The sequence below is a fragment of the Carassius gibelio genome, chromosome A7, assembly GCF_023724105.1.
Source record: "Carassius gibelio isolate Cgi1373 ecotype wild population from Czech Republic chromosome A7, carGib1.2-hapl.c, whole genome shotgun sequence".
NCBI lineage: Eukaryota > Metazoa > Chordata > Actinopteri > Cypriniformes > Cyprinidae > Carassius > Carassius gibelio.
Window position 1 is genome coordinate 26,365,803 of NC_068377.1, and position 26,458 is coordinate 26,392,260.

The 26,458-nt window shown below is 38.2% G+C and overlaps 1 protein-coding gene across 1 annotated transcript; it reads left to right on the forward strand.

Annotated features, from left to right (window-relative positions):
• The first annotated feature begins 1,154 nt into the window (after window positions 1–1,154).
• On the forward strand, window positions 1,155–24,196 carry LOC128016974 (retinal dehydrogenase 2-like). Its single transcript, XM_052601990.1, has 13 exons — window positions 1,155–1,450; window positions 9,371–9,475; window positions 10,001–10,141; window positions 11,823–11,952; window positions 13,812–13,873; window positions 14,869–14,997; window positions 15,352–15,465; window positions 19,298–19,400; window positions 20,051–20,235; window positions 21,042–21,206; window positions 21,282–21,439; window positions 22,369–22,443; window positions 22,533–24,196. The coding sequence occupies exons 1-13, from the start codon at window positions 1,334–1,336 to the stop codon at window positions 22,603–22,605; spliced, it is 1,557 nt and encodes a 518-aa protein (XP_052457950.1). The 5' UTR covers window positions 1,155–1,333; the 3' UTR covers window positions 22,606–24,196.
• The last annotated feature ends 2,262 nt before the right edge of the window (window positions 24,197–26,458 follow it).

A 26,458-nucleotide genomic window follows, 5' to 3' on the forward strand; every position in this document is an offset into this window, starting at 1 on the left:
GTTCACTTAAGTCAGTTAGAGTTTTTAATTAAATTTGTAATTTACCAAATGAATTATTTAATATTCATTCATTCAGACAGACAGACAGACAGACAGAGAGAGAAACATGTTTATTTATTTAATAGCAGGATAGTGTGAACAACAACATATTTTAACACAGGACTGAGAGGTTAACATTATGATGGTTGCATAAAAAAATAATGCTTAGGATTTTACTTACATTTGTAATGTTTCAAACTACATGCAAGTTATGGTAAACGCTTCAAACGCTCCTCGGTGGAAGTGTAAAGGCGATTATTGGCTTTATTTATCGGCGACATAATCTTAGATGTTTTTGTCTTAGATGCTTCCTTATCCATCAGTTACAAAGTAGAAGTGTGAATGTCTGTGTTGGGTAATCCTTTAAACCACAACCTCTTTGAGAGTGTCAAGAGCCCTTTTAGATGGTCTATAATGTTTATTGGTATTCTGAGGTAAATGCGATCTGAGTCCCGGCGCTGCAGGAGGCACGACGAGGAAATAACCTGTGATTGCTTGATGTAGATAGTCGAATAACATGCTGACAGATATGTTACAGGAGAATCCGTGAGAATGAAAGGGCCAAACGGGCTGTGCCAAAGAAAACTTTAACGTTTACGTGACAGTTTGAGCACCCCAATGGTGAGAAACCCTAGCTTACCTTTATTTATTTTTTAAATACTACAGTTTGCTTTTATTGTTGATTTCAGACAGCAAACATTCTGTCTGCAAAATTTTATTCTTTTATTATTGTATTATTTATATTTTATTACAATTTTAGATCACAAGACTGATGTTTTATAGCATACCTACCGATTAGACAAAAAAAATCGTGATTTGTTAAAAATTGGTTAACATCTTTAAACTTTTGCGTGTGAAACACTTGTCTTTCATAAGGTCATTAAATTTATCACATTACTTTTAAAACCAGATCTTCACCTTAAAACGATTCACATTGTTACTGCTAAATAGACTAATGCTTATAATGCATGAAACACGTTTTCAGGTTACCTAACAAAACATTTTTACAGAGACGTTAACGCCTGTAAGCTGAATTTCTTCCTGATAAATCCTGATAGTCCTACACACAGTTGTCTTGAGAGTGGGTGGTATCTCTCTCACTCAGTATGGTCAGAAAGGGAGAGAGAGTAGTTTATGTAAATGGTCCATTTTAATTATATTAGGAGGACGGACCTATTCTCTGCCCAATAAAAATGGACCAGGGCTGACACCTGGTTATAAACACAGGACGGATTCCAAAGTAGTAATCGCAAATCGGCAGAAAAAATCCTAACCGGCATCTTCAAGAGACGCAATGACCTCCAGTAAAGTTGAGCTGCGTGGAGAGGTGAAGAACGACCCGGCTGCGCTCATGGCATCTCTTCATCTGGTGCCCTCGCCGGTACCCAACCCTGAAATCAAGTACACTAAGGTTTGTGAGACTTTTTACAACTTCTTTCAAGAAAAATTGCTTAAACGGGAAACGCAAACTTCGATTAAAAGACACGTTTGATTTGTTGTGACTGCGCGCAAACAAATCACTGGTAAAAAAAAAAAGCGTAACGTGCCATGGCATTGATAACAGGCTCATACCTATACATTTAAACCGAATGTAACAGTAATAATCTTAAGATAATGCGGCTCATAAGTAGATGATGACTTGATCCATGAGGCTTGTCTCCATATGCATTTGGTAACAAGTTGCCTAATAAGTTTGATATATTATTCTTTAAGTACGCAGTATAATTTTGTACTGTTTGCTATAAATAGGCGAGGCCTATATCGATTCTCCGTTTTATTAAAATGGAATAAACTAGTTATATTTGTGTCCATAAAGAGTGTGAAAGTCTAGATAGGCTACCTGTTGTCTAATAGAGGTGCATCGAACATGAACGTTTTCTCGATCTTGAAATTGTGAAAATTGTAGGTCACCTCTTTTTTTAATAATCTTATTTAAGAATCTTATTTAAACAGGTTAAGAAGTTTTGCCTTGAACAGGTTGTAATTATTTACTTTAAATTATAGGTATTTCGGTTCGCGTTAGAGATCACCTTTCTCTCCTTTGAATTCTTTAGTACAGCCTAGTTCAACTTAGTATCTAAATTATTCATATTTTCTTTATGTTGTGGACAAAAAAAAAGGATTATGATGACAAGAAGACAACGTATGCCATGTCAAAGTCGGCTTTCGCATTCATTTTTAGACATTAAAACAGATGTAATGAAGTTTCAGCACTATTGTATGATTTTAATGTATTCTTCTTATATTCATCTCTGAAAAAAAACAACAACAAAAAAAACTAAATCAAAGAAGTGCTGAATCATTCCATAAAATGATTAGAAAATATAATCTCTCTTGTTTTGTTGGTAAGGTCATCTTAAATGTTCCCTGTTTTGACAGTAATCATTTTATTGCTGTGCGGTGAGAGAATAAAGTCAAAGTGCAGTGCAGGCCACTTATCACTGTGGTAAAGAGAGTAAAGTTCAGCCAGAGCAAGAGCTGGAGACACCTGTGACATACACACCCTGCATCTCCAGCTCTCATTGCAAACCTGCTTTCAGAAGCACATGGGAGTGTGAGAAGGATTCATCCTTAGGAATTTGTATACTGGTTGTATGTGTGTGTGGGGGGGGGGGGGGTTCAGTTTGGGAATTAGTGATGTGAACTCCCTTCACACCCTTTCCATCTCCCTCTTTCCCTTGGTCTCTTTCTCTCTATCCCCACCCCCCTCTCACTTTTGATTTTGTGTGCCTGGTGCAGCACAGCCTCTGATGTAACGGTCCAAATATGCCCAGTCAATACCATTCTTTGTGTAGGTCTGAGGTTAACCCATTTTAACCAAACTCCATGGATACTTCTTAAGTTGTTTTCTGTGCTGTTAATGAGCAGTTATGTCAGAGATGCTGAGTTATGGAAATATCATTAATGGGCTTACTTAACTTATTTTTCCTCTATCACTGTCAGCTGCTAATGTAAATACTGAAACACACCCAGTCTGGCATTTAAAGTGAAATAATTAATATCAGAAAGTGAAAGGGAGAGGCAGTGCTTCTCCCTTTTTGTATTTACTTATTACTTTTTATTATAAGAATATATATGTAATTATATTGTGCATAACGTTTCTATTATAGTTATATTTAGATTTTTTTTTACTGAAAGCCTTATTCATAATATTAAAATGAGATAATATAATGAGTGCTGCATTTTTTATTTAGTTTTTAATTTGTTTACATGCTAAATCCAAATAATCTGAATAGTCAGGATTGTTACTTGTACACTGAAATTACAGTAAAATTGCTACAACATGGACTTTGTGCTCCCCAGTAAACTTTTCACCCCTTCAATTACATTTGTGCTTATTATGTGACCGTCACTACACCTGTAATTGTTACAGACTTGAGATTAAACTTATCTGCCCCACCATTGAACATTTACAACTGAGCTTCCGCTTATCATGCCGATATTTCTCAAAGTCCTGTTGTTTGGTGCAGACACCTGAGTTCAGTACACTTTTCAGTACACTTTACAGTCTCTTGACTCCACACAGCGTTTAAAGAGTGTGTGTTTGACTTGTCACAGGAGAGCTAGTCTGCCGAAGGAGTTCTCTTTCTCTCCTTTTCTGTCTGCTGGCCTACTGCATTAAGATAATGGCATTAAGGAAGCCATAGATTTGTCTGCGGTGATGGCTGGTTATGGATGTTTTCTCTTCTGATGGAAGAGAGAAAAAGAAAGGAAAGATTATGTTGATAGTGTGTATCAGTGTAATTGATTAGGACCCAGGAGTGTTTTTGAAAGAGAGGTGTTGTATTCCAGCAGGCAGGGTGATGATTTGCTCACTCCATTCAGTTATAACACACAAGTGAAGCAGACTCTTGAGATTAAAACCTGGAAATAGATAGGAAACAGGAGACAGGATATTGCCCTCTCGCTTTGCCCTGTGCCATGTAACTGATAATTGCACATTTGGCATAGATGTGGTTTGCAGTCACTGGAATTTATCAATGATATTCAATAAAAATGTATACATAGATAATCCTTGCATAGAATTCTGGATTTGTTTCTAACATTGAAAGTTAATGTGGTTCAAAATATCTTGATTTTTCCAAATATCTTGTTAAAGTAAGAGTGAGTAAATGATGACAGAATTTCATTCCTTGTGTATGTTTCTCTATACTGCGAACTTCATGGAGAAAAAGACACTTGATAGCCATTTGTTGGACATGTCTTTATATCATAAGGGCTTAAGCGTCCAGCCAGGACAGTAGTGTGCGCTGAAGTGAGGACCTTTGTAAACTAATCTGGGAGACAGCTTGAGTGAATGAGGTAGGCCCCATCAATCCGTCAGTGCATGAGATAGTACAGATGGGAGTCAGGGGGGTTTTCTGCTCCAGAAGCTGTCCAGCAGGGTGTAATATATGGCTGTGTCTCACTGTTAGGGTCAGTGGCCCTGACTTACGAGAGTCTGTCCCATACCTCTGGAGTTTTTCACTTCAAAACCCACCATTTCTTCACATCAAACAGCGGCCAAAGTAGAGCATACGCTGAGAAGCTTGATTTATTGTAAGCAGCACAGTGAGGACTCTCTTTCTCTCACCCTCTTTTGCTTTGACTTATAATTCCGACTCTTGATCTTTTCTTCACATCTTCCTCATTGATTATATTAGGCTTTTGCGCTGTTTTTTTTCCCTCAGAAAGAAAAAAAAAGCTTGATTTGTCTTTGAATTTTTAGCAATATCATGTTTGTTTTAGATACTTTTTCAAAATTTAAGCACAGATATGCTAAACAAATATATATATAAAAAATGTGTTGTTGTTGTTAAAAGATTAACTGAACTTAAGAGGTAACACTTTATGGTTCCGTTTGTTAAAGCAATAGTTCACAGAAATATGCAAATACTGTCGTCATCCTCATGTTATTCCAAACCTGTATGATTTGCCTTCTTATGTGAAACATTAAAAAAAGACAGGACTTGAGGTTTAACAGTTCATTTCTTTAACAGCATTTCTTAACATAGCTAATATATGATAATTTGTCTTTAACAATCTATAATATGGTATTCAAAATTCTAAATCGTACATAAATATAATAAATTCATACTAAATACATATAATACATATGCTATCGTTTATTGTCCAAAATACATTTTAACTATTGTTAATTTAAACTCTTAAAATTGTTAATGTAGAAATTAATATTAACAAGTTTAATAAATACAAAATATTGTTTATTTTTAGTTCATGATATCTACATTAACTGATGTTAATAAGTTGAACTTTATTGAAAAGTTTTATCACTGTCGACTAAGTTTTTTTTTACTTTTTACACTTTTAGTGTGTAATGCTAACTAAGATTGAGCGTAGGGGGTGTCTACATATGTTGCACAATTGGACATCTCAGTTGTGGTAATTGCAATGAATTATGTTACAGAAAAGAGAGAGTGAGAACATGACACTCAGTCTCTCTTCCATGTTTTAAGCTCCCTCTTCTCCTGTAACATCAGTAATTATCAACATCTTGAAGTGTGTCCAGTTACAGAGTGAAAGTGAGCTTCTCTAGAAAGGATATGAAACTTCCTGTGCAGACTGAGACCCGGGCTGCAGGTGCCCTGTCAGGATTCGTCTGGCTCTGGGATCCTGGCCTGTTCCATGAAAACACAGATAAAGTGCACATAGAAAAGAGAATCTATTTACAATGGCCAAGAACTGTTTGCCATTATATATATCCCTCATGTGTCTGAGCCATTAGAAGGTGCTGGCGGCCAAACAGATGTTTCACTGGCTGTTGCATGAGCTTTGGCATCCTCCGTCCTCATTCCTGCTCCGCTTCCTCCTGCAGTTGTGTGAAGCCTCCAGAGAGCTTGCTGGGGCAGATGAGAAACGGATCAGCGTTCTACAACTGCTATAGTCATTCAAGTAATCCCCCCCCCCCCAAAAAAAGGCTAGCTCTCCCAGAGGAACGAAGTCAACCTCTTGCTTTTGTGGCTGATAACCCTCTTTCCTGTGTGAAGTAATGCTGGTGATAAAGAATTTCAGCAATAAGGAGCATAAGCCTATTGATGCTGTCATCCTACGCCGTGGGTCCATCTTCCACAATCTGTTTATGATGTATGTGGCACTGCATCTCACAATCTAATTAGCTTTGCAGACGAGCGAACTCAGCAACGTGAGACTGACAGCTTAAAAAAAAAAAAACATGGACTGATTCTAAATGTTTGCAGCTGTCTTGTGCTGTGGCCTGCGCGGTAAATCTCAGCCCAGTCTCATTTCATAACAGCCTGTAGTACAATGTGTTAGTGTAGGATGAACTGGCAGTGCTTCTCTTTCTGTTTGTGTACTGCATCAAGTGGCTGTTTTGTTTACAAGAAAATACATTTTCTGGCCCCCTGCTGTTGTAAACAAAATCTAGTTGTCACAGCTTGGCGGTTAGTTTTTATACTCAACTCAAGATTGAAAGTTCTTCCAGCACTGTCCCTCAAACAAACTCTACTATATATATATATTCATTTTTTTATGATAAATGAAAAGATTTTTAGTAAATTTAAAAAAGAAGTATATATATAAAAAAAATCAATTTCAACTGCAAAGAAATGCTTAATGTGTAATGTATATTTTTCTTGAATGTTTTTGATTTTGTATGCCAAAATCAAAAAATAGAAAGTATGGATTGAAAGAAAGTATTAAACTGAGGATATTTTTTAGTGATGTTAAAAACTTTGTTTATTAAAGTTCTGCTCTTTAATAAAACTGTCCTAATAATACACAGTATGCTCTCATTAGTAATTTTTAAACTTTGAATTCAACAAATATTATAGCTGTTTGACAATTGAATATAGTTGTTTATATTCTTTTTTGTCCACCATGTTTACACTTGAGTTAATTGAAATGTTTATATATATATATATATATATATATATATATATATATATATATATATATATATATATATTTTTTTTTTTTTTTTTTTTTTTTATGTTTTTTAAGTCTTCACAAGGACAAATATGGACCATAACTGTGTCTACACTGAAATGGAATAACTGGCATGTAAAAGCATAATTTGAGTTTATTTTGGCTTGTTAATTCACTCAAATGAACATCAAAGTTAGGAGACTTAAGTCATCGTGACCTTTGAGAACTGAATTGTTTACTTCAGGTGTTAAAATTTAATTTCTAAGGAAAAAGGCATCTTTTTGCAATGTAATTGTGTAAGAAGTATTCAGTTTAGATAGTAAAGTACAAATTCCCTGAAATAATGCTTAAGTGTAGTAATGAAGTACGATTACTCAAGTTCTTTACAGCCCTGCTGAAGCCTCCAGCAGGGTTACGGCAAAGAAGCGGTGATCAATATGAATTTTTGCACTTTTGCACTTGCGTTCTTATCCCTTTTCTTTAATCAAAGCCAAAGTATAAAGAAAGCTTGAGAGTTGATTTACTGCACCGGCCTGTCGCTCTTTATCAACTTTCTCAATGGGAAGAGACAAAAGTCCGAGAGCCCCCAGAGCTCGGGAAGACTGGGCCAAATGGCCTCTAATGGTTGCCTTTTTCTAGTTGTGATTTAGATGGTGGCCCAGTCCGCTGCTCACCCAGCATTCCCCTCTCCTCCGTTCCGGGGTGCCGTAAGTGTGGGATTACGAAGAGCATAAAGCTACCCACCGTCTGCATTCTTCCCCGGCCCACTGGCCTGTCACAGTCTGCCCCTGATTTAAGGCATTCCACTACAGTGGCCTCTATAAATTTTAAAACTAATTCGCTCCTCCACGGGGCTTTCTGTTTTTGTAACAAGCCCTCGGCTCGACGAGGTCACTGACACTTTAATGAAGTGCTCCAAATGAGAGACAGATTAAAGGTAGCCCCCTTAATGCAGGAGGCTCGTGAGGAGCAATCGAGGAGAGTCTGAAGTAAATGTATCGGAGAGGAATCAGCATGGTACAGACTGATAGCCACCCTGACCAGAAGAGATTTATTCATGCCAGTTTTCAGGGAGACGGAGAGTGGGAGTGACTAAGGCAGCTTGAGCTGTGTCCAAGTCAACTGGCATTTTATACCTGTTTTAAAGTAAACACGCCCCATGGTTTACAGCCAATTAAATTGTACTTAAGCCTGTAAGTTTACATTAGTAAACATGTTGGAGAGTTTGAGGAGGCCCAGGGCCACGGTGCACTTTGAACCAGACATCTTCCTCTATGCAGATGACAGGAAGGGTAAATGTTTTTTATGTATGAGTAAATGTTGAGCTCAGAGCCAGCAGATGCTTTAACACCTTATCCATCACCGGTTTGTTGAATTCAGTTTAAATACCATCTGTTTGCATAAGTACTGAATATTGAAAAATCACGTGCCTTATCTGTATTTTGTGTGCTTTGAAACCAATTTGTGTGCATAGAGAAAGATGTATTTATCTTTTCTTCTGTGTCGAGCTTGAAAAATCCGTCTTTTGGAATCTGAGGCGGTTGTTTTACGGGCCACTTCTTTTAACGCATCACCAGAGCCAGAGTGCCGCCCGTGTTTTATGATCTCATAAACGAGCAGTGATGTTGTGAAATGTGTGTCTGTGTGTATCTCTGCATTTGTGTGTGTGTCTATGCACTTCTGTCTGTGTGCGCATTTGTGTGTTGTGTGTCTGATAGGGATTTATCTTTCCTTTCCCCTTTCCCCCACCTCTTTCTGTCTTGTTGCTGGATCACTCCCAAAAGAGTGATATTGGGCAGCCCTGCAATAGCACACGGTTCCCAGAGATTCCTCTCACAGTACAACCATGAAACACACAGGGGGAGAAAGATTGTCTCTTTTAATTCTGTGCATCATCATGAAGTTACTAAATAACTCACTGTAATTCCTCCTGGGTCTAAAGAAGCATATTTTGTGGGTGTTGTTTGACATATTCTGCATTAAAATTCTTAATTCTCATGCAAACAGTTGTCTTGTTTCGTTACATCTGTTTTAAGTAGTAGTGAATGAAGTATCTAAATAATGTACATGAGTAAATGAAGGCATGCATATAGAATAGAGCTCATAGGTTTGAACTCTGGAGACTTGCTCCAATCCGTGTGATCTGATTCAGTAGGTTCAGCATAACAGAATTCAAAAGAATCATTCGTTCACACATCCTATCTCAATTAATGTAGTTTGAAATGTATAAATGTGTAAAGGTTTATGTACGTCTCTCTGTGTGTGTTATTTTAGTATCATTGAGATACTATTATAGTTTTGAATAATATTTTGATTTTATTTTTGTTACTTTTTTATTTTAAGTTTTAGAAATCAGTTTTTTCTGACTTGTATTATTTTTTGAAATATGTAAATATGCCTCACTGTTTCAAAAACGAATCTGTATGTTTCTTTTTTCTCCCTGTAGATTTTTATTAATAACGAATGGCATGATTCTGTGAGCGGTAAGGTCTTCAGCACATACAACCCGGCCACAGGGGATAAGATCTGTGACGTCCAGGAAGCAGATAAGGTGTGTGTGTGTGCTTTCTTAGCATGCTAGTGTGTTTGTCATCAAAGTGTGTATTTGGTAATTGGTCAAAGCATTGCCAGAAACAGGTTTGGCACAATTGCTCTGTTGGACTACATTTAGTTGTCCAGCGCCGCTATTGTGCTTCTCACTTTCACCCATCACTCAGCATGAATAAGCATCCAGAATTGAAAGAGAGGGAGGGAGGGAAGCAGGGGGCTGTAGTTCAGTCTAATGTGGATAAGCAAGCTAGAGGCTGTAGTTCCTTTCTGTAAATCAGGGAGGAAGTGTGAAAAAACCAGAATGGATACAGGAAATAAAGACCCCCTGAATGTGCAACTGGGGAAGTCACTGAGAAGGAATGGATTTCATTTGACCCAAAGGTGGACAAACACCTGTTCATAGTATAAGGTTTTATCATTAAGTGTTTTCCTCTCTCTTTCCTCCTCTTGTTTCCATCTGTCCCTCTCTTTCTCTCTCTCTCTCTCTCTCTCTCTGTTTGGTCCCCTCTCTTTGCCTTTCTGTTAGGCTGATGTGGACAAAGCTGTGCAGGCTGCGCGTTCGGCCTTCTCTCTGGGTTCAGTATGGAGGAAGATGGATGCATCTGAACGTGGGAAGCTGTTGTTCAAGCTCGCTGACCTGGTGGAGAGAGACAGTGCCTACCTTGCTGTGAGTACTTCATTCAACGCTCTCGCCACATGCAAATACTAAACCTCTACTCAAATGTGTGTATAGGGGAACTTTCCTAATTTATCTTTTTGTTTTAATGTTTATTTTGTTTTTGTAGAGACTATATGTGGAATATAAATTATTTGGTATAATGCAGCCTTTTTATTTTAGGTTCAATTCATCAACGTTAGTTATATATTGGGTGTCATGAACCATAATGAACAATACTTTTAACAGCTAGGTTAATGCTAGTTTCTGCATGTTCAAATACATTTTTAACATTTAAAGTTGTGTAATTTAATATTAGTATTAAGAACAACAGGGATTTACCAATGAATAACAGTGTATTTACAAAATGACCTTTAAGATGTATGAATAAACGTCTTTTTGTATAAAAGAAAAAAGGTTTAGATTAAATACATGTTTAAACAATTAAAAATTTGCTTTTTCTAAAGATGCAACAAGATTTTTAAAAACAACTTTTATTTATATGGAAAGTTTTCCAAACCCTTTCAGAAATCTGTCATTGATCATCAAACAAGTAATCCTGTCCCACTGGCAAAGGTTCAATTATCTATTCTTTTTATTTCTTTTCTCTTTACAGACTGTAGTGCTGTCACAAATCTATGTTTTATTACTCAGGATAACTATCCCAGTGTTATCCATTAGATAGAAACTGTATTCCAAAATATATATGTATAGGCCTTTATAAATAAACACTAACGACAACTTTAACTGCAATACATTTTCAAATGCATCATGTTTTTTGATTTCTTTAATATATATATTTAATAACTGGTTTTGTAAGTACTGCTCAGTTAGAACCAAAAAGCCTGACCCGTAACCAAATCTAGTCAGTACCAGTTTTTGGTGAGTGAGAATCAAACTTAACAGGAAAGAGCCATCTAAGCAGACAAAGACGCTCACAACAATAAGCAAGTGTCTAATGAGTGGGCCTGTCTCTCTGCCTCACACTTATTGAAGCTTCGTGACAGGAGCCGTAGGAGTTGTTGTTCTTCAAACAATTTTGCCCTGCAAACGTTTGAAACCCAGGATGATGACAACACCGAGTTGAAACACATGATATCGGGCGCTTACGATCATTTAGGTTAAGAGCGAAACGTAAAAGAGAAGTATTGTTCCTTCCATGACGTGCTTTTATCTCCGGTGTTCTTCCGCCCTGGACATCTGCTTTTACTTCCCACTCACAGAGATGTGTCTAAAGAGACAGATTCAGAAACAAAAGTGCTATGTTTGTCTTTGTGCGTGCACCTCTCAGAAGGCCGCTGTAGTCATTTTGAGTAAATCTCTTTCATGTTACAGTTTAGACTTTGTCTTAAATGGACTGAAACAACCGATTTTCTCCATCCAGCTCTGAACAAGTGTCAGAGTGTAATGCTTTGAAAGAGAAATGCGTCGTCCATGTGGTTACGATCACTCCTTATATCAATCTAATCCCACGTCGATAAGAAATCATGGTTGGCTGACATAGAGATAACAAACGGCAGGTCTCTGGTGATGGCTATATGAGTATCAAGTTTCCTAGGGGAGCAGATGTAAGTGTGTGCTTTAGATATGCTTAGTCTGAGGGGGGTGGGTGGGGGGGGGGGTGTCAGGTTTAATCTCTATGATTGATTTTTCATCACACACCCACACTCTCATCTTCCTTCTCTCCTCTCAGACCCTGGAGTCTCTGGACACTGGGAAACCTTTCCTCTCCTCGTTCTTTGTGGACCTTCAGGGAACCATTAAAACTTTTCGATATTTTGCTGGATGGGCAGATAAGATCCACGGTTCCACGATTCCGATTGGTAAGATGATGCTCATCCTTTCTTAAACTCTCACCATAGAATTAGGCAGAAGGCAAAATATTGGGGAGCTTGGTGGGGAGCTGTCTGACCACCCAAAGGATATCAAAGGATGCAAAGTTTTGCATCACAGTAAACTAGCGCTCACAAACAGAAATAAATGAAGCAGTGGGCAGGTTTTGTGTGACACAGAAAGTAGAGAAAATATAAATACTATAATAATGACATTTCATTTTATATTTCTGTAAACATAATTTGATTATATAAATCTGTTTTCAACATTGGTAATAATAAGAAATGTTTCTTAAGCACCAAATTAGCAAATTCAATTTGATTTCTGAAGGAACATGCAATACTGAACACTGTGACAGGAATGCAATTAGATTTTAAAATAGAACTTATTTTAAATTGTAATTTTAATTCACAGTATAACTGTTTTTATTGTATTTTTGATCAAATAAATGCAGCCTTGGTAAGCATAAAAAAATTATTTCAGAATCATTGAAAAAGCGTATATTCATTATTCAATTTCACATATTGGGGTTGGTATGTTATATATCCATAATCACATAATGTTATTGATATAATCATATGTTTATGAAAGCTGGTGACACAGAAGTAGATGTTTTGGAGAGCATGGAAATAATGGACTGGAAACTATCCAGACCTTTAGGTGTAGGCCCATCCTAGACATTTTAGACGTGTTTTCTCTGAGGCCTGCAGGAGATGTTGTGGGGTTATGAAGGTGCACTGAGGGTAAACAGACGAGGTCCCGTAACAGTTATAAATCTGAGTGCTAATGGCCGCCCTCCTGTGGAGCACTGCCATCAGTGGAGCACAGTGACAGCTACAGGGCCGGGGGGCACTACGGGGCACGGAGGGCACTGGGGGTCTGTTCTGGCTAATTTAGTTGTTTGAAAGGAACGCGGCAGGGAGCCTGGAGACTACAGGACAGCAGTAGACTTGCAGCACTGATGTCACGGAGCAGCCATTAGTGTGCAAGCATGTGTGTGCGGGGGAGATTGTGGAGCCGCCCTTCAAGGGCCCCCATGTCACATGGGCCACATGCGAGAGAGGTGTCCCCTGTCAGGTGTCCATGTAATTATTGTGCATTCCAGCACTGTCTGTCACCTTTTCTCTCTGATTGGCTCATGCTGTAATATTTACGCTTATACTGTCCTATACAGTCCTTCATATAACGCACTCACTCCAGTCCCTCTTGTGTTTGATCATGTCTCTCTCATATTCACTCTCTCATCTTACACAAACAAGCACCCATGCTGCTGCATGCTGTTATTATACAGTTTTCACAGCAGGAGAAATAAAAATGAAGAATGGAGGGGAAAAGATCTGTAAATACCCCTGTCAGGGCTGGAGCTCAGCACTGGGCCTTTGTTGTGTTGCTAAACCAAACGTGCATAGTGGGAACTCGCAGTGATTCGCTTTATTTCATTTCCAATCTCATCCATAATAGAAAAACAGCACAAACAAGCAGAATGTGTGTTTTTGGCCTTCTCTTATCTGGTCACCAAGTGAGATGAATCAGCGGCATGCCTCTCGTCCAGATGCTTTAGGCCATCTGCATGTTTCCACAGCGAGGGATGGAGTGATCACACTCTTTTCCATCTTGCTGTAAGACAAAGGACAGTGATATAATCTAAGCTCTTTCAACTGAAAACTCTTGTTAGTAAAAATGTCAGCTAATTTGATATTTTCTGTATAATGTCACTTATTTTCACCTTTTATTTCATTTGTTTAGACTTTGTTTATTTTCTAAGCTTAAGTTGAAAGTGCATTTGACACCATTTTCCTTGTGTTGACTAATACTGTAGTATTACCATTAATTTTTTTCTGTCACACAGATGGAGAATATTTCACTCTTACCAGACATGAGCCCATTGGAGTGTGTGGACAGATCATTCCTGTGAGTGTTTTGGCCCTAATTTTCCTTAATATTCTTTGCTTAATATTTTTCTGTCATCTTCAAAAGTCCTACATGGGGAGGTATTTGAGCCCCTTAGTGAGGATGACAGGCTTGTTGAGGTTTTAGTTTTGGGGGAAGCCCTGTTTTCTTTAAAGTCGGCTTGAAGTTAAGATTGAGTTATTGATCTTGTTGTGAATGATTGATCCATGCATGTTATTTTTGGCTGTGTCATATTTTATTAAAATGTCATAACCCAGTCTTCCATTGAAACAACAGACTTCTTTTTGGTGACATTTTATAGAACCCTCCAATAATTTATTCCGCTTTAACCCTTCCCCTTTTTATAAACTCTCTGCAAGCTTGCGTTCATCCAGTCAACAAGCGATAGATTGCACCAAGACCCCACCGTAATTCATTTCGTTCAGATGTACATCACAATACTGCAGAAAAGATCTGCAGCGATTTCCATTACACTGTTGCTTTACAATATTTCACGCAAGTTACTGGAAGTGTTTGAGGTTCTTCTTAGTCTCTGTATGCTCTGTTTGCTACAAACAGACTGGCAGGAGGAGGTCATGGCCTGTGCCAAGTGAGGCAGAAAAAGAAAGAAAAAGTAACTGAGAAATAATGAATGAGGGGTGAATGGAAGGTATACTTGAAGGACAGAAATAGAAACAAGGAAGCAAAAAATAAAAAACATAGATTGTGGCAATGAAGTCCTGTACTTACAACTCTAGACCTCATGACAAGAGAAATGACTCGTTTCCAGTAAGGCACACCAAATATTCCACTAAAATCTGGTCCATCTAGCAGGTCATTGAACATTGTAGAAGCGTTACAGAAGATTGTGTGACTGTGTTTTAGAAACATTCGGTTTCCAAATGAATGTGCAGGAGTCTGAAGTCATTAGTGAAGGAGTCATGCTCTCAAGAAACAAAGATATGAGGTTGTCTGAACGAGCTCCCACAGTAAGTTCCTGACCTATGTCTGTACAGTGGAACTTCCCCCTGGTGATGACAGCATGGAAACTGGGGCCAGCGCTGAGCTGCGGGAACACTGTTGTCCTGAAACCTGCTGAGGAGACCCCTCTCACTTGCCTCTACATCGCTGCTCTGGTTAAAGAGGTACAGCAAAATGATTTTACAACATTGTTTTGTATGAAGGGATGAAATAGTATCCATTCTGTCCGCATCACATTCACATCACAGCTGTAAAATGATACAAAGTGATACAAACGCAACATAAACACACATTCATGCATCATTTGTTCCCCACTGCACCCAGACCTTTGTTGCTCTGCCTCTCTTTCTCTTGGATTAAGAGGCCCATTTCTTCTCTTCCTTTTGATGTTCTGTCCATCCTCTCATCCACAGGGCCTGTAGGGAGGTCGGGGTGGGTCTGGATTCCCCCTCCACGGCCTGTGGTGTTCTTGGCTCAGCTCTCATCTAACGCTTTTTCCTCTCATACTGTTTCCACAGGCTGGGTTTCCACCGGGAGTCGTCAATATTTTGCCAGGCTACGGGCCAACCGCTGGAGCCGCGATCGCTTCACACATGGGCATAGATAAAGTGGCGTTCACAGGATCGACTGAGGTAATTTTCCTATCAGCAGAATGAAAGAATCACACCCTTTTCCCTCATCCTCCTTTCCGCCGGTTTGTCATATGCCCTATCTGAATGACGCTCTTGATGCGGACTCGCAGTCAAGGTCTTCATTCAGGCATCAGTAAAGTCCACAAGACTTTTGACAAATGTGCAGACTTGCAGGATTAATTTGGAACCACTGGGATCTTCAAAGATTTTACATATTACTACTTCTGTCATTTTAAGAGTACTGCCTCTTGTGACAAGCTAATGTACTCCTATGGGTAAAATTTTTGCAATTTTTTTCTGACAGTGAAGTGTTAGTGAATTTGCACCCCATTATTGTGTGTGATTATAATGAGAAGCCTGAGGAAGTTGTGTTTTTAGGGGGGTCTGTCTGCTGTCTCAAACTACACACACTCTCACACCCAGGAATGCTCACCGGACCACCTGGCTTTCCAAAATTGTTTCTAACAGGTTTTAGGTGGAAGTGGGAATGAGATATTAATCCACTGGTGGTCTGTCATAACCACCGGAACAGAAATAATAAATGGACACCATGCCCCCACTTCATGACCTGTTAATGTTGTTCCAGTCTGGTTGGACAGCTGAGTTCATTTACGCCTCATAAGTGTCCTGTGCATACTGTATAAGGAATACCCTTTCTACTGAGCTTTATGCATTGGACATTAAACAGCTACATTGTGTCCCCAAAGGAAATATTAATCTATAAACCCAACTGTATAAATTTAATAGAACGCCAGGGACTGAAAATAGACACCATGTTAGGCACATAGGATTTAGCGCTTGAAAACAGGCCTCACTGACAGCGACATAACTCTACTGTGACAGCAAATTTTAAACAGTGATAATTTGTAGCTACACTTGCCTCACTGGTAAGATCCCTTAAGCCCTTTATTAAATTACAGCCTCTCATAAATCGAAATACTTCAGTGTATGTTTTGATCTGTTCTAATACACGCAGCATGTTTTGTTATTAATTGAGGTGAATTTTATGAATTAGAATAGACAGAGTTAGAGCTTATGATGCCATTAGCTTCACCCGAAAAGTGAGTTTACATGCCTAGTTATAATCGAATTACAGCAGGTTTTTACCTAGTGGAGAAGCAGTCTGAGCTATCTGCCTGTCCAAGAATACATGAATATATGAAGGATTAAATATATTTATTACCGGTCTTCTGAAAAAGCACATGATGCATACAACCACGTTATCTGGGTCTGATAGTCTGGCTTTGCAAAAACCAAACTGTAATGAATTCAGTTATTTACTGAACTTTTAAAATACAAGTACAGTGCCATTCGAAAGTTTGGGGTCAGTAAATTATTTTAAAGAAATTATTTTTTTAGTAAGAATACTTGAACTGATCGAAAATGACAGTAAAGATATTACAATGTGACCAAAAAATTATATTTCAAATAATTGCTTAAAATAAATGAAATATATATTGTATTTTCTATTTATCTGCGTTTCCACAAACTTTTAAAGAAGCACAACTGTTTTCGGCATTGATGATAATAATAACAACAAGAAACTAATAATTTAGTTTCCATGAGCAAAAAATAAGCATAAATTCTGAAGGATCATGTGTCATTAAAGATATAGTGGTAATAGCTGCTGAACATTCAGCTTTGCCATCACAGGAATACATTTTAAAACATATTAATATAGAAAACACTTATGTTAAATTGTAATATTTCACAATATATTGTTTTTAATCAAATAAATGCAGCCTTGGTGCACATAAAATAATTCTTTAAAAAATATTACAAACTCTTACCGACCTCAGACTTTTGAACGCTAGTGTAAATGTACTTGGTGTTTATCTTTATAGTCAAAGAAACAGAGAATTGCGTGTGTGTGGGTCTGTATGTGGACATAGGACTTCTCAAACAAACAGAAGTGTTGTTTCAACAGAAAACAAACTAAGCTTGTGTCCTTGAAAAGCGCTTGTTGAAATGCAACAGATGTTTCTTTTTGTTGCGAAATGACAGTTAAGTTATTTCCCAGTTTCAAATAATTTGATGACTGCTATGACTATTTCTTTCCTTTAAATCAAAATGTCATTGATAAAACAAGAATGCATTCATTGAGAAAAAAAAACATCAACAGGCCACACAAATCCTCAGATGATCATAGCGTCACACTGAAAACGGTCCCAGCCCACCCGTCTTCACCCACACTTCCACTGACTGTCTTTCACAGGAAACTCATCATCATACACCCCACCTTCTCGCCCTTTCTCTTCACTGGCAGCAGCCACACAGGGGTTTTATCTTCTCCTCCCGTCAGCACTGCTGCTGTGGGTGTTGCTGAGCCATAATCTGGACTTGATTAGGCAACCCAGATCTCTCACGCTGTGCATGTGTGTACATACACAGACTCTGAGTCACTTCAGCCGAGCGTTTAAGGGAGGTCTAGGCCGGGGGTGGAGATGGGGGGGGGGTGAGGCATTCTGGTGCATGGTGTATGACCTGCCCATTGCTGCTATTTGTGGAGTGTGCAGTGTGATTTCTTTTTCATCTTAAATGAATCAAAAAGCACATTCAACCTAATTTTAAAGTGGTTTCACACATTTTATACATGTATTACTATTATTATTTTTTTTTTATTAGTAATAGTAAGAAGAAGAATTAGTAGTAGTAGTATACACAAATTAAGGTCATGACTGCAGACAAACCAGGAGTAACTAAACATTGCTTCACTAGTAACTTGACATTATGTGTCAACAGTTCAGCTGTTTTTTAGGCAACTTTTTCCAATGAATTAGCACTAAACAAAATTAGAACACTAGAATGAATTGGTATATTTTGACAATTCCTGTAAATTAACTGATTCTTTTCCCTACATTACAACCAACACTCATATAGCTATAGTATCTGTGAGAGGTAGGCATTTACATTCATGCAAAGAGCCCAGCTTCCATTTTTCCACTGAGAATGTCAGAGGGAACTGAGGAGGATTGTTTTCCCTTTGCCTTCTCCCCTCTCCTTTTTTTCTCTTTCTGCTATCTGATGGAAAACAGATAGAGAAAATGCTCACTGTCAGTTAAGTATGTTTTGCGGAAAGGACAAATTTACAAATGTTTGTTTACAGTTAAGCGCTGAGCTGGCTGTGTGAGACCGTTTTTCTCAGACAAACACATACATGCAGTTAGAAAAGAATAGTTTGACATGACCATAATGTTCTCTGAGATGTGAAGCAACGCCACAGACAGCAGCTGTGCGATGTCTGCAGTCCTTACACAGGCCTGAACAGCCTGTAAGATGAGAGCCAGGCCACCGCTAATGCGAAACTTTAGGTGAAAAGAAGTGTGAAATACAGTTGGAAGAGAACAGATTCAGGGAAGAGCAACAAGGGACATGAAATTATGAAACAGTAGACTCCTGTTAAAAAGAAACATGCTCCTTAAGCTCAGAGAAACCAAAACCAGACCAGTAATCACAACATATGCTTTCATTTATGCACTAACAAAGCCAATGAATGCATTTCAAGGGTCTTATTTCACTGTTATTTTGTGGCTCCAAACAGTGTTGAGCATCTTACACAAACCTGCGGTCAGTTCTTCCTGTTCTCCATTAACCAGCAGATACTGTTGTGTGTTGGACATTCCATTCTCTTTGGCCGCAACCGTATGCACAGATATTTAAGATATGTGGGCTGAATCTCATAGGCCTGATAATGGTGCTGGTGCTGCCCTACTGAAGAGGGACTTCTCATGAAGCAGGATTTATTAATGACAGCATCCCACTGAGATTGAGCTTTAGGAAGGCTCCTCTGTGAAGTCCTGCTGATTAAAGTGGCTCTTCTCTCTCTCCACAGGTAGGCAAGCTGATCCAAGAAGCAGCAGGAAAGAGCAATCTGAAGAGAGTCACGCTAGAGCTCGGGGGAAAGAGTCCCAACATCATTTTTGCAGATGCTGATTGTAAGTATTCCGACGCTGTTTTATGGTGGCCCTCCTGTTGTCCCGCTGCAAGAGTTTGTGCACAGGTGCTACTCCAGAAACTATCTCTGTCACTTGACATCAAAGACCTTCAGGGATCTTTTAGAGCTGCGTCTAAGCAAAAAAAGAATAAGAAAAAAAAAGTGTCTTATGTTTCCGAGAGGCCCATATTCATGCAAATCAACTTATGTCACTTCCTAAACCCTTAATCCTTATTGTCTAAAAGTAGACCACCAAACCAAGTCAGAGCTTTTAAATGTTTTCAGCAGCCGTGAACACAGCCCCCCGTAAATCAGCCGAATGGACCCTGCCCGGGTGCATCACACCACAGCCGTAAATCTGCCGGCTCCCATTAACCCTTCAAATGCCACAGCCTGCCACCCTTTTCCCAGGTGTCCATGATCCCACGCAGATGCACATACTCAAGTGTATGCATGCATAAACGGCAAACACACCAGAAGAACAGGAGAGAAATTTGTTACAGCTGCCTTACTAGAAATGTATGGCTCCAAGTCTATTAATAAATGACTTAGTTTCCTCCTTTATCACCTGTTGTTTGGGCTGTTATTTTATTTAAACAATAGTGCATTGCTGGCAGATGCTTAATAATGTGTTTTCTCTCTCTTTCTCAGTTGAGCTGGCAGTCGAACAGGCCCATCAGGGTGTTTTCTTCAATAATGGTCAATGCTGCACTGCTGGTTCCCGTATCTTCGTGGAGGAGCCCATTTATGATGAGTTTGTGCGAAGGAGTGTTGAGAGAGCGCAGAGAAGGACAGTGGGAAGTCCCTTTGACCCAACCGCTGAGCAGGGACCTCAGGTAAGAGCCAGTTAATTGCTTAAATATCATAAATAATTCATATGTACTGCTGTTCAGAAGTTTGGATTCAGTGAGATTTTTTTAAAGCAAAAAAAAAAAGGAATCAAAAACTTAAATGTAGTTGTATATGTACTTTTATTCAGCATGGATGCATTAAATTGATTTAAAGAGACAGTAATGGCTTCTCCTTCCAATAAATGATGTTCCTTTTTATTCACCACAAAATCCTGGAAAAAGAATACATCACTGTTTCCACAAAAATAATAATAACATGATAATAACAATGAGAAATGTGTCTTGAGCAGCACATCAGTGACACTGAAGACCAGATTAATGACTGCTGACAATTTAGTCTTGCCCTTGCGTGAATACATACTATTTTTTATAATATTAAAATAGAAAATAAGTTTTAATTTTGTCATAATATTTAGCAGTATTACTGTTTTTACTATATGTTGTGATCAAATGAATGCAGTCTTAGAACATAAGATTCTTCTTTCATTCACAAATCTTAACAACTCCAAACGATTGCATGGTAGTCTATAATATATATCTAAAGGAATATTTTTACAATAATATCTTACAATATTATCTCAGATTACATGTCATTACCTATATTATTAAAACGAAATTTGAGCAAAAATCTGTACAATGAAACATTAATAGTTAAACAAGACATTACATTATCTGCATAATCTAGCCAATGTATTATTATTTTGAAATGTCTATGCCTGTTCCAGTTGTCGGTGTTAATAAAGACACAGGATTCAGTAGTTGATCACAGATCTCTGTGTTGGTTGTGACAGGTGAGTGCGGAGCAGCGCAGTCGTGTCCTGGAGCTGATTCAGAGCGGCATCACTGAGGGAGCTAAACTGGAGTGTGGCGGCAAAGCTCCTCCTTCTAAAGGCTTCTTTCTGGAGCCCACAGTCTTTTCTGATGTACAGGACCACATGCGCATTGCCAAGGAAGAGGTAAGCTGTCTTGATCTCTGGATAATGATTCTATTTTCAAATACTGAGTATTATACTAAAAAACCTTTGTTTTAGATATTTGGGCCAGTTCAGCAGATCATGAAGTTTAAAAGCATTGAAGAAGTGATTGAGAGAGCTAACAACACAGAATATGGTCTGGCAGCAGCGGTCTTCACCACAGACCTCAACAAAGCCATGACGGTCTCTACAGCTCTGCAGGCCGGCACTGTGTGGTAAGAGTTACAGCACATCAACAGATCCTCTCACAAAATAAAACACAAATGCCATCCACTTGTTTTGTTTGGGCCCTAATATCATTGAGTCATATTATGCACATCTTAATGTCCTCACTAAATATTATTAGTATTTGTCTTGTAATTCATTGAAATATCCAAACATTCTTAAATCATGATACATTTACTTGAGAAGCAAAATTTAATGATTTAATGACTTCATGCTTGTTTTCTGTTTCAACTTTATTTTAATCTTTATTTTATTTTTATCTAACAAGATTTAATAGGAAAATTTCTTCTTATTATGCATGTGACACAAATCATGTCACATATCTTTGGAAAGCTTAGATTCTTGTGATTCAAATTATGCAAAACATTTTTAACCAATGTGTTTTCCAGCTAATAGCTCCCAGCTATGGTCATCTGCAGAAATCTGTAGTAAAAAAGTAGACATAATTTTTTTTTCCTTTTCCAGTGCTTTCAAAGTTATATTACTCAATACCAATAAGACTTACAGTGAGTGTGAGGTTTCTTCTGTTTAGAAACAGACCTCAGAGTATTACCTTTCGAAAGAGACCAAAACCATGCATTTACTTCAAATGGTTAAAGAACAGCATGCAATTTTCCTTGGGTATGCCTTTTCTAGGCGTTTTAGGCTAATTTTACAGGAGTGCTAAGGGGATATTTTAAGAATGTTCAGATATTTGTAATGTAAAACTAAAATGCTGAGCAAGAAAATAAGTTTGTGCAGTGTAGTCACATTTATTTAAATCCAGTGATTTAAAAAGGAATCCACATGATCTGTATTTTTGTGTTAATTAACCGAAATCCCAAAATTTCACTTATCTGACTGCAGTTTTCCAGATAGACAAAGTTCACGAAATCATGAAATGGCTAAGATTGTGATGTGTATTTCTGTTGTTGTGCAGGATCAACTGTTATAATGCCCTGAGCTGCCAGTGTCCTTTTGGAGGATTTAAAATGTCCGGGAATGGTCGTGAATTGTAAGTGCATTTACAAATGATATAACATCATAATCGCATATTCTATACATTTGTGTTTCCATTAACATCATTGTTCTCCATTTTTCCAGGGGTGAGATCGGACTGAAAGAGTATACAGAGGTGAAAACCATTACAATGCAGATGTCAGGGAAGAAATCCTAAAGCACAAAAATGTACGTTCCTGACAGCGGGAAGTCTTCCTCTGAGGTTAACCACTAGCCATTATCCTTTGGTTGTCTATAGTGGTAAAACACCACACACAGTAACCACCCAACACTTCTGCATTGGAGCACCTCTCCTCCTGCATCCTCATAGGCTGTTATCATTCATCTCCATCCCGCGTCCACTAGCAGCTCCACATCCACCGCCACAATTAACTGCCTACACCCATTCCAGCTGTGACCTCCTGTCGCCGGCTCCACTAACCATACTAAAGCACTCGGAGTCATGGTGAAAGAGGGCTAGGCTTTTGACCACTGCACCAGCAATGTGCAGACACTAACAGACTACGACCACTCTCTCTGAGACCACATGGCCCACGGAGGTCTGTTGTGTCTGAGGGGTGCCATTCTCAAACCTCATAATTAACTTGCCTTTCCACTGGGTACAAATCTAGTAGGCATATTAGATTTTACTAAGACCACTGAAGCGCTCTGTCTCAGAAAGAAAAAAAAGCTGTTTTCTTTGTATTAATTCTTAAATGTATGTAATTGCTTTGTATTTTTATTTTTCATTTCATTGTTTGATTGTTTTACTATGTATAAATGTGTCGATGTCTTGACCAACGTAAACAAAAATGATTTACCTCAAAAAGAAATAAAATATATCTTTGGTGTGTAATTTTGGACAAATGGTTCTACATTGATGCCCATTTATTGTTAGGTGAATATAGAAGTTCAAGTATAGAGTCATTTCTTCATTAAAATGTTTTACTGAAGGTGATTTTCTGGTTGTCTTGTTACAGATTTATGACTGGAAAGTTATGACTGAGAAAAAGAAATCATTAGTAAAAAGTAAAAAGGTTCCCTGAACAGAGATCCTTAGCAAGATGGATTTCTGCTTCAGTTGTTGCATTTTTCATATGACTCTGAGTATTCAGATTTATGTCAAACAGGGTGAGAACAGAGTGAGTCGGAGATTGTTTGGTAAGAGTTCTTCAGATATGAGCAATCGAAGTTATAGAAGTTGCATTCCCAAAGACAAACAGACACAATGGATTTTCCCAGCAGCATCTTTAGTCAGAACAATACACTTGAGGAAAAGACTTTGCTACTTTACACAACACTGGTCAGGATCTGGAAGAGCAGAGAAGGACAGCACCGAGCTTTGAACTAGACCACAGAAAGACCACTACAGTGATTGTTGGCCTTCCTGTGGATCACCTGGAAATTATTCTGAACCATTTCCTTATGCGCTAGTATGTGACAACAACTGAAGAACAAAAGTGGTTTGTTTCACCTCAAAAAAAAGTGTTGCATGTTTTCAAGTGCGAACCAATCAACACAGGAAAGTGTTGAAAGGTTGCAGGCGAAAGGCTTTAGAAGGATTGTTTAATCCATTTGACGTTGTTGCACAATGGTGTCATCGACCCTTCCCTCCTTAGGAGTCTGTTTAACAGTATTTATAATTCTCTGGAGTCTCATATGATTACAGTGTACCAAGTTCACACCGATATTTCTACATGACAGTAGTGTACAATTGCTGGTTATATGTTAGAAAAACACAATAAATCAATAAATGGCATTATTACTGACTTTATGTGTGATTCTTAAGGGTGTATTTTCATTTTTATGACTCTGGTAGTGCACAGTGAATTCAAATGAACACTTACTTTCTCACACACTTACAAAATGTCTCTTTGTTCACAACGTGAGTTGATCAAAATGATCGCTTTTCCTTTGAGAACCTTATTTCAACCAGCTTGGACTCTGCCCAAGGTTAAACGGCAAAGGTGGCATCCATCATGGTTGGAATTCCAATAGCTTTCCTCACAGACATACATTTATTAGATGAAGCACTTATGGAGTCTGCTAAATTTCATTCACTGATCATTAGCCTAAGCTCTTTCAGAGGATTTATGGCCAAATAGATCCATAGAACCTTCCAATCTACTGAACGAGGGGATGGATTAAACATTTGTGTATTATCTCTCAGATAGGCGCTGGCATACGTTTCCAATCCAGTCTTCTCTTAATAACTATGGATTTTCTACACTTTGCCAAATAGTTGATAAAACTATTGCATGTCACATTTATAAAATGAGATTGCAACATTAGACGCTAGAATGTGTTCATTTGTCTTCATCAAGATAAGCGGAGAAAGCTAAGCTGGTGGGAACTGCAGAGCTGCAGCATGCTTTACAAGCTCCTCCTCCAGAGGGAGACACTTTCTCCCCTTCAGCCATATCTCAGATCAGTTAGAATAACACAGTAGTGTGTTTGGACTGCTTCAAAATCCCTTGCTGTTTGTTTCATTGCCTCAGAAAAGACAAATCCCATAGGAGAGCTCTTCAGTTTCTTGATCATTTCTCCTAGATATCAGTTAAGTTAACTGGAGACGTATCGCCTGATTTTAAAAAAGACCACAATAAGAGTTGACTAAGAAACGTCAGTAATGTCTGTCAAGATACCAGTGAATACTATAAAAAAGTGAGATAATTGAAGTATATTTTACTAGAAAATGCTATTTCATTTTTTCTACTTTAGAATCTGCTACTCCTAAAACTTTACTGCCGTTGTTGCATGACTAATTAGCAAAACAAAATGAAGGGCCACTGAAAAAGAAAAACACTTGAAGCATGTTGGGCTTCAGCCAGCTTCAGTCGGACCTCTGCTGCCTTAGTTGGGAGTTAGCTAGTTTCCTCTTTCCTCTGACATCACTCCTCAAGCCTAATGCAACAATAATACGGCCCCAATTGCATGACATTATAGCTTCCCTACATGAACATGGGAGGGCCTGGACTGAGGTCCCTCCTGACCGCAGACGTACTGTGTTCAGTTCCCAGCTAAGAACCAGCTGCACAGCTGCTGCATGGGAGGAACACAACTGGATAAAGAGATTCCAGTCTGTTTTGGGGAGAAAAAGTTTCCTAACAGAGCACATCCCATCTCTGGGCAGTCCATGTACCACAGTTAAAAATGCGATCCAGCTGTGTTGTGGTCCCAAATGCATATTTTAAAAGTACAGTCAATTAAATTGTTCATTTAAAATCAGGAAGCAGATGCATTAATGATAAGTGATTCACAGGCCAACCCTTACTTAGTTCTTATTTTGGTATTTTTTACATTAATTATCAGCAACTTCCTACTACTGAAACAAACTGTATTTTAATCAGAAAAAGTCTTGTAATTTGATACGCATAGACTCTGGAAACACAATATTAAAACTAGATAATAAGGGTATGTTATGTGATCACTAGAGATAGGGCCAGATGATTTTTGTTTTCACAAAAAATAAATGCACTTATTTCTTAAATCAGGAATTTTCATGAATTCTTTGATCTTAATTTGTTGTTTTAGCTTAATTTACATTTACAAATGTGAGACAAATGCTTGTGCATATGCCAACACAGTCAACAAAATGCACCTTGTGTGTGTATGTTTTAATGTTGTCCAGATGTTTTTGAGGCACATGGAAGCAGGTGATGATAGCATTAGCCCAGAATAGGACACAGATGGAAAGAGGATTGAACCTATTCCTGTATCACCACCGGGGTCGTAAATAATTATTTTTTCCCTGTGAATGATGAAAATGATTTCAAAGTGAATTGTGCTCGGCCAACTCCCTATGTATAAACTTGCCATACCAAGCGTCAGATCATCAGTCAAGTAAAACATATAATTCATGTCTTTCTTTGACACATTTCTCACTTTAAGACTGAAGGATTGGCTAGTCCTCGAGGGTCAATATTATCACATTTAGAAGAGCTGGTTTGAAAACATGACTTAGATTATCTTGCCAAGGTCTTGTGTAACCGTCCAGCCAGACCATAACTTCTGGTAGATGCTGTTATGTG

Excerpts from the sequence above, each read along its gene's own strand:
- LOC128016974 (XM_052601990.1), top strand. The coding sequence starts at position 1,334 with ATGACCTCCAGTAAAGTTGAGCTGCGTGGAGAGGTGAAGAACGACCCG. Across the intron at positions 21,207-21,281 it reads TGCGCATTGCCAAGGAAGAG|ATATTTGGGCCAGTTCAGCA; the intron begins GTAAGCTGTCTT and ends CCTTTGTTTTAG. Across the intron at positions 22,444-22,532 it reads TCCGGGAATGGTCGTGAATT|GGGTGAGATCGGACTGAAAG; the intron begins GTAAGTGCATTT and ends CCATTTTTCCAG.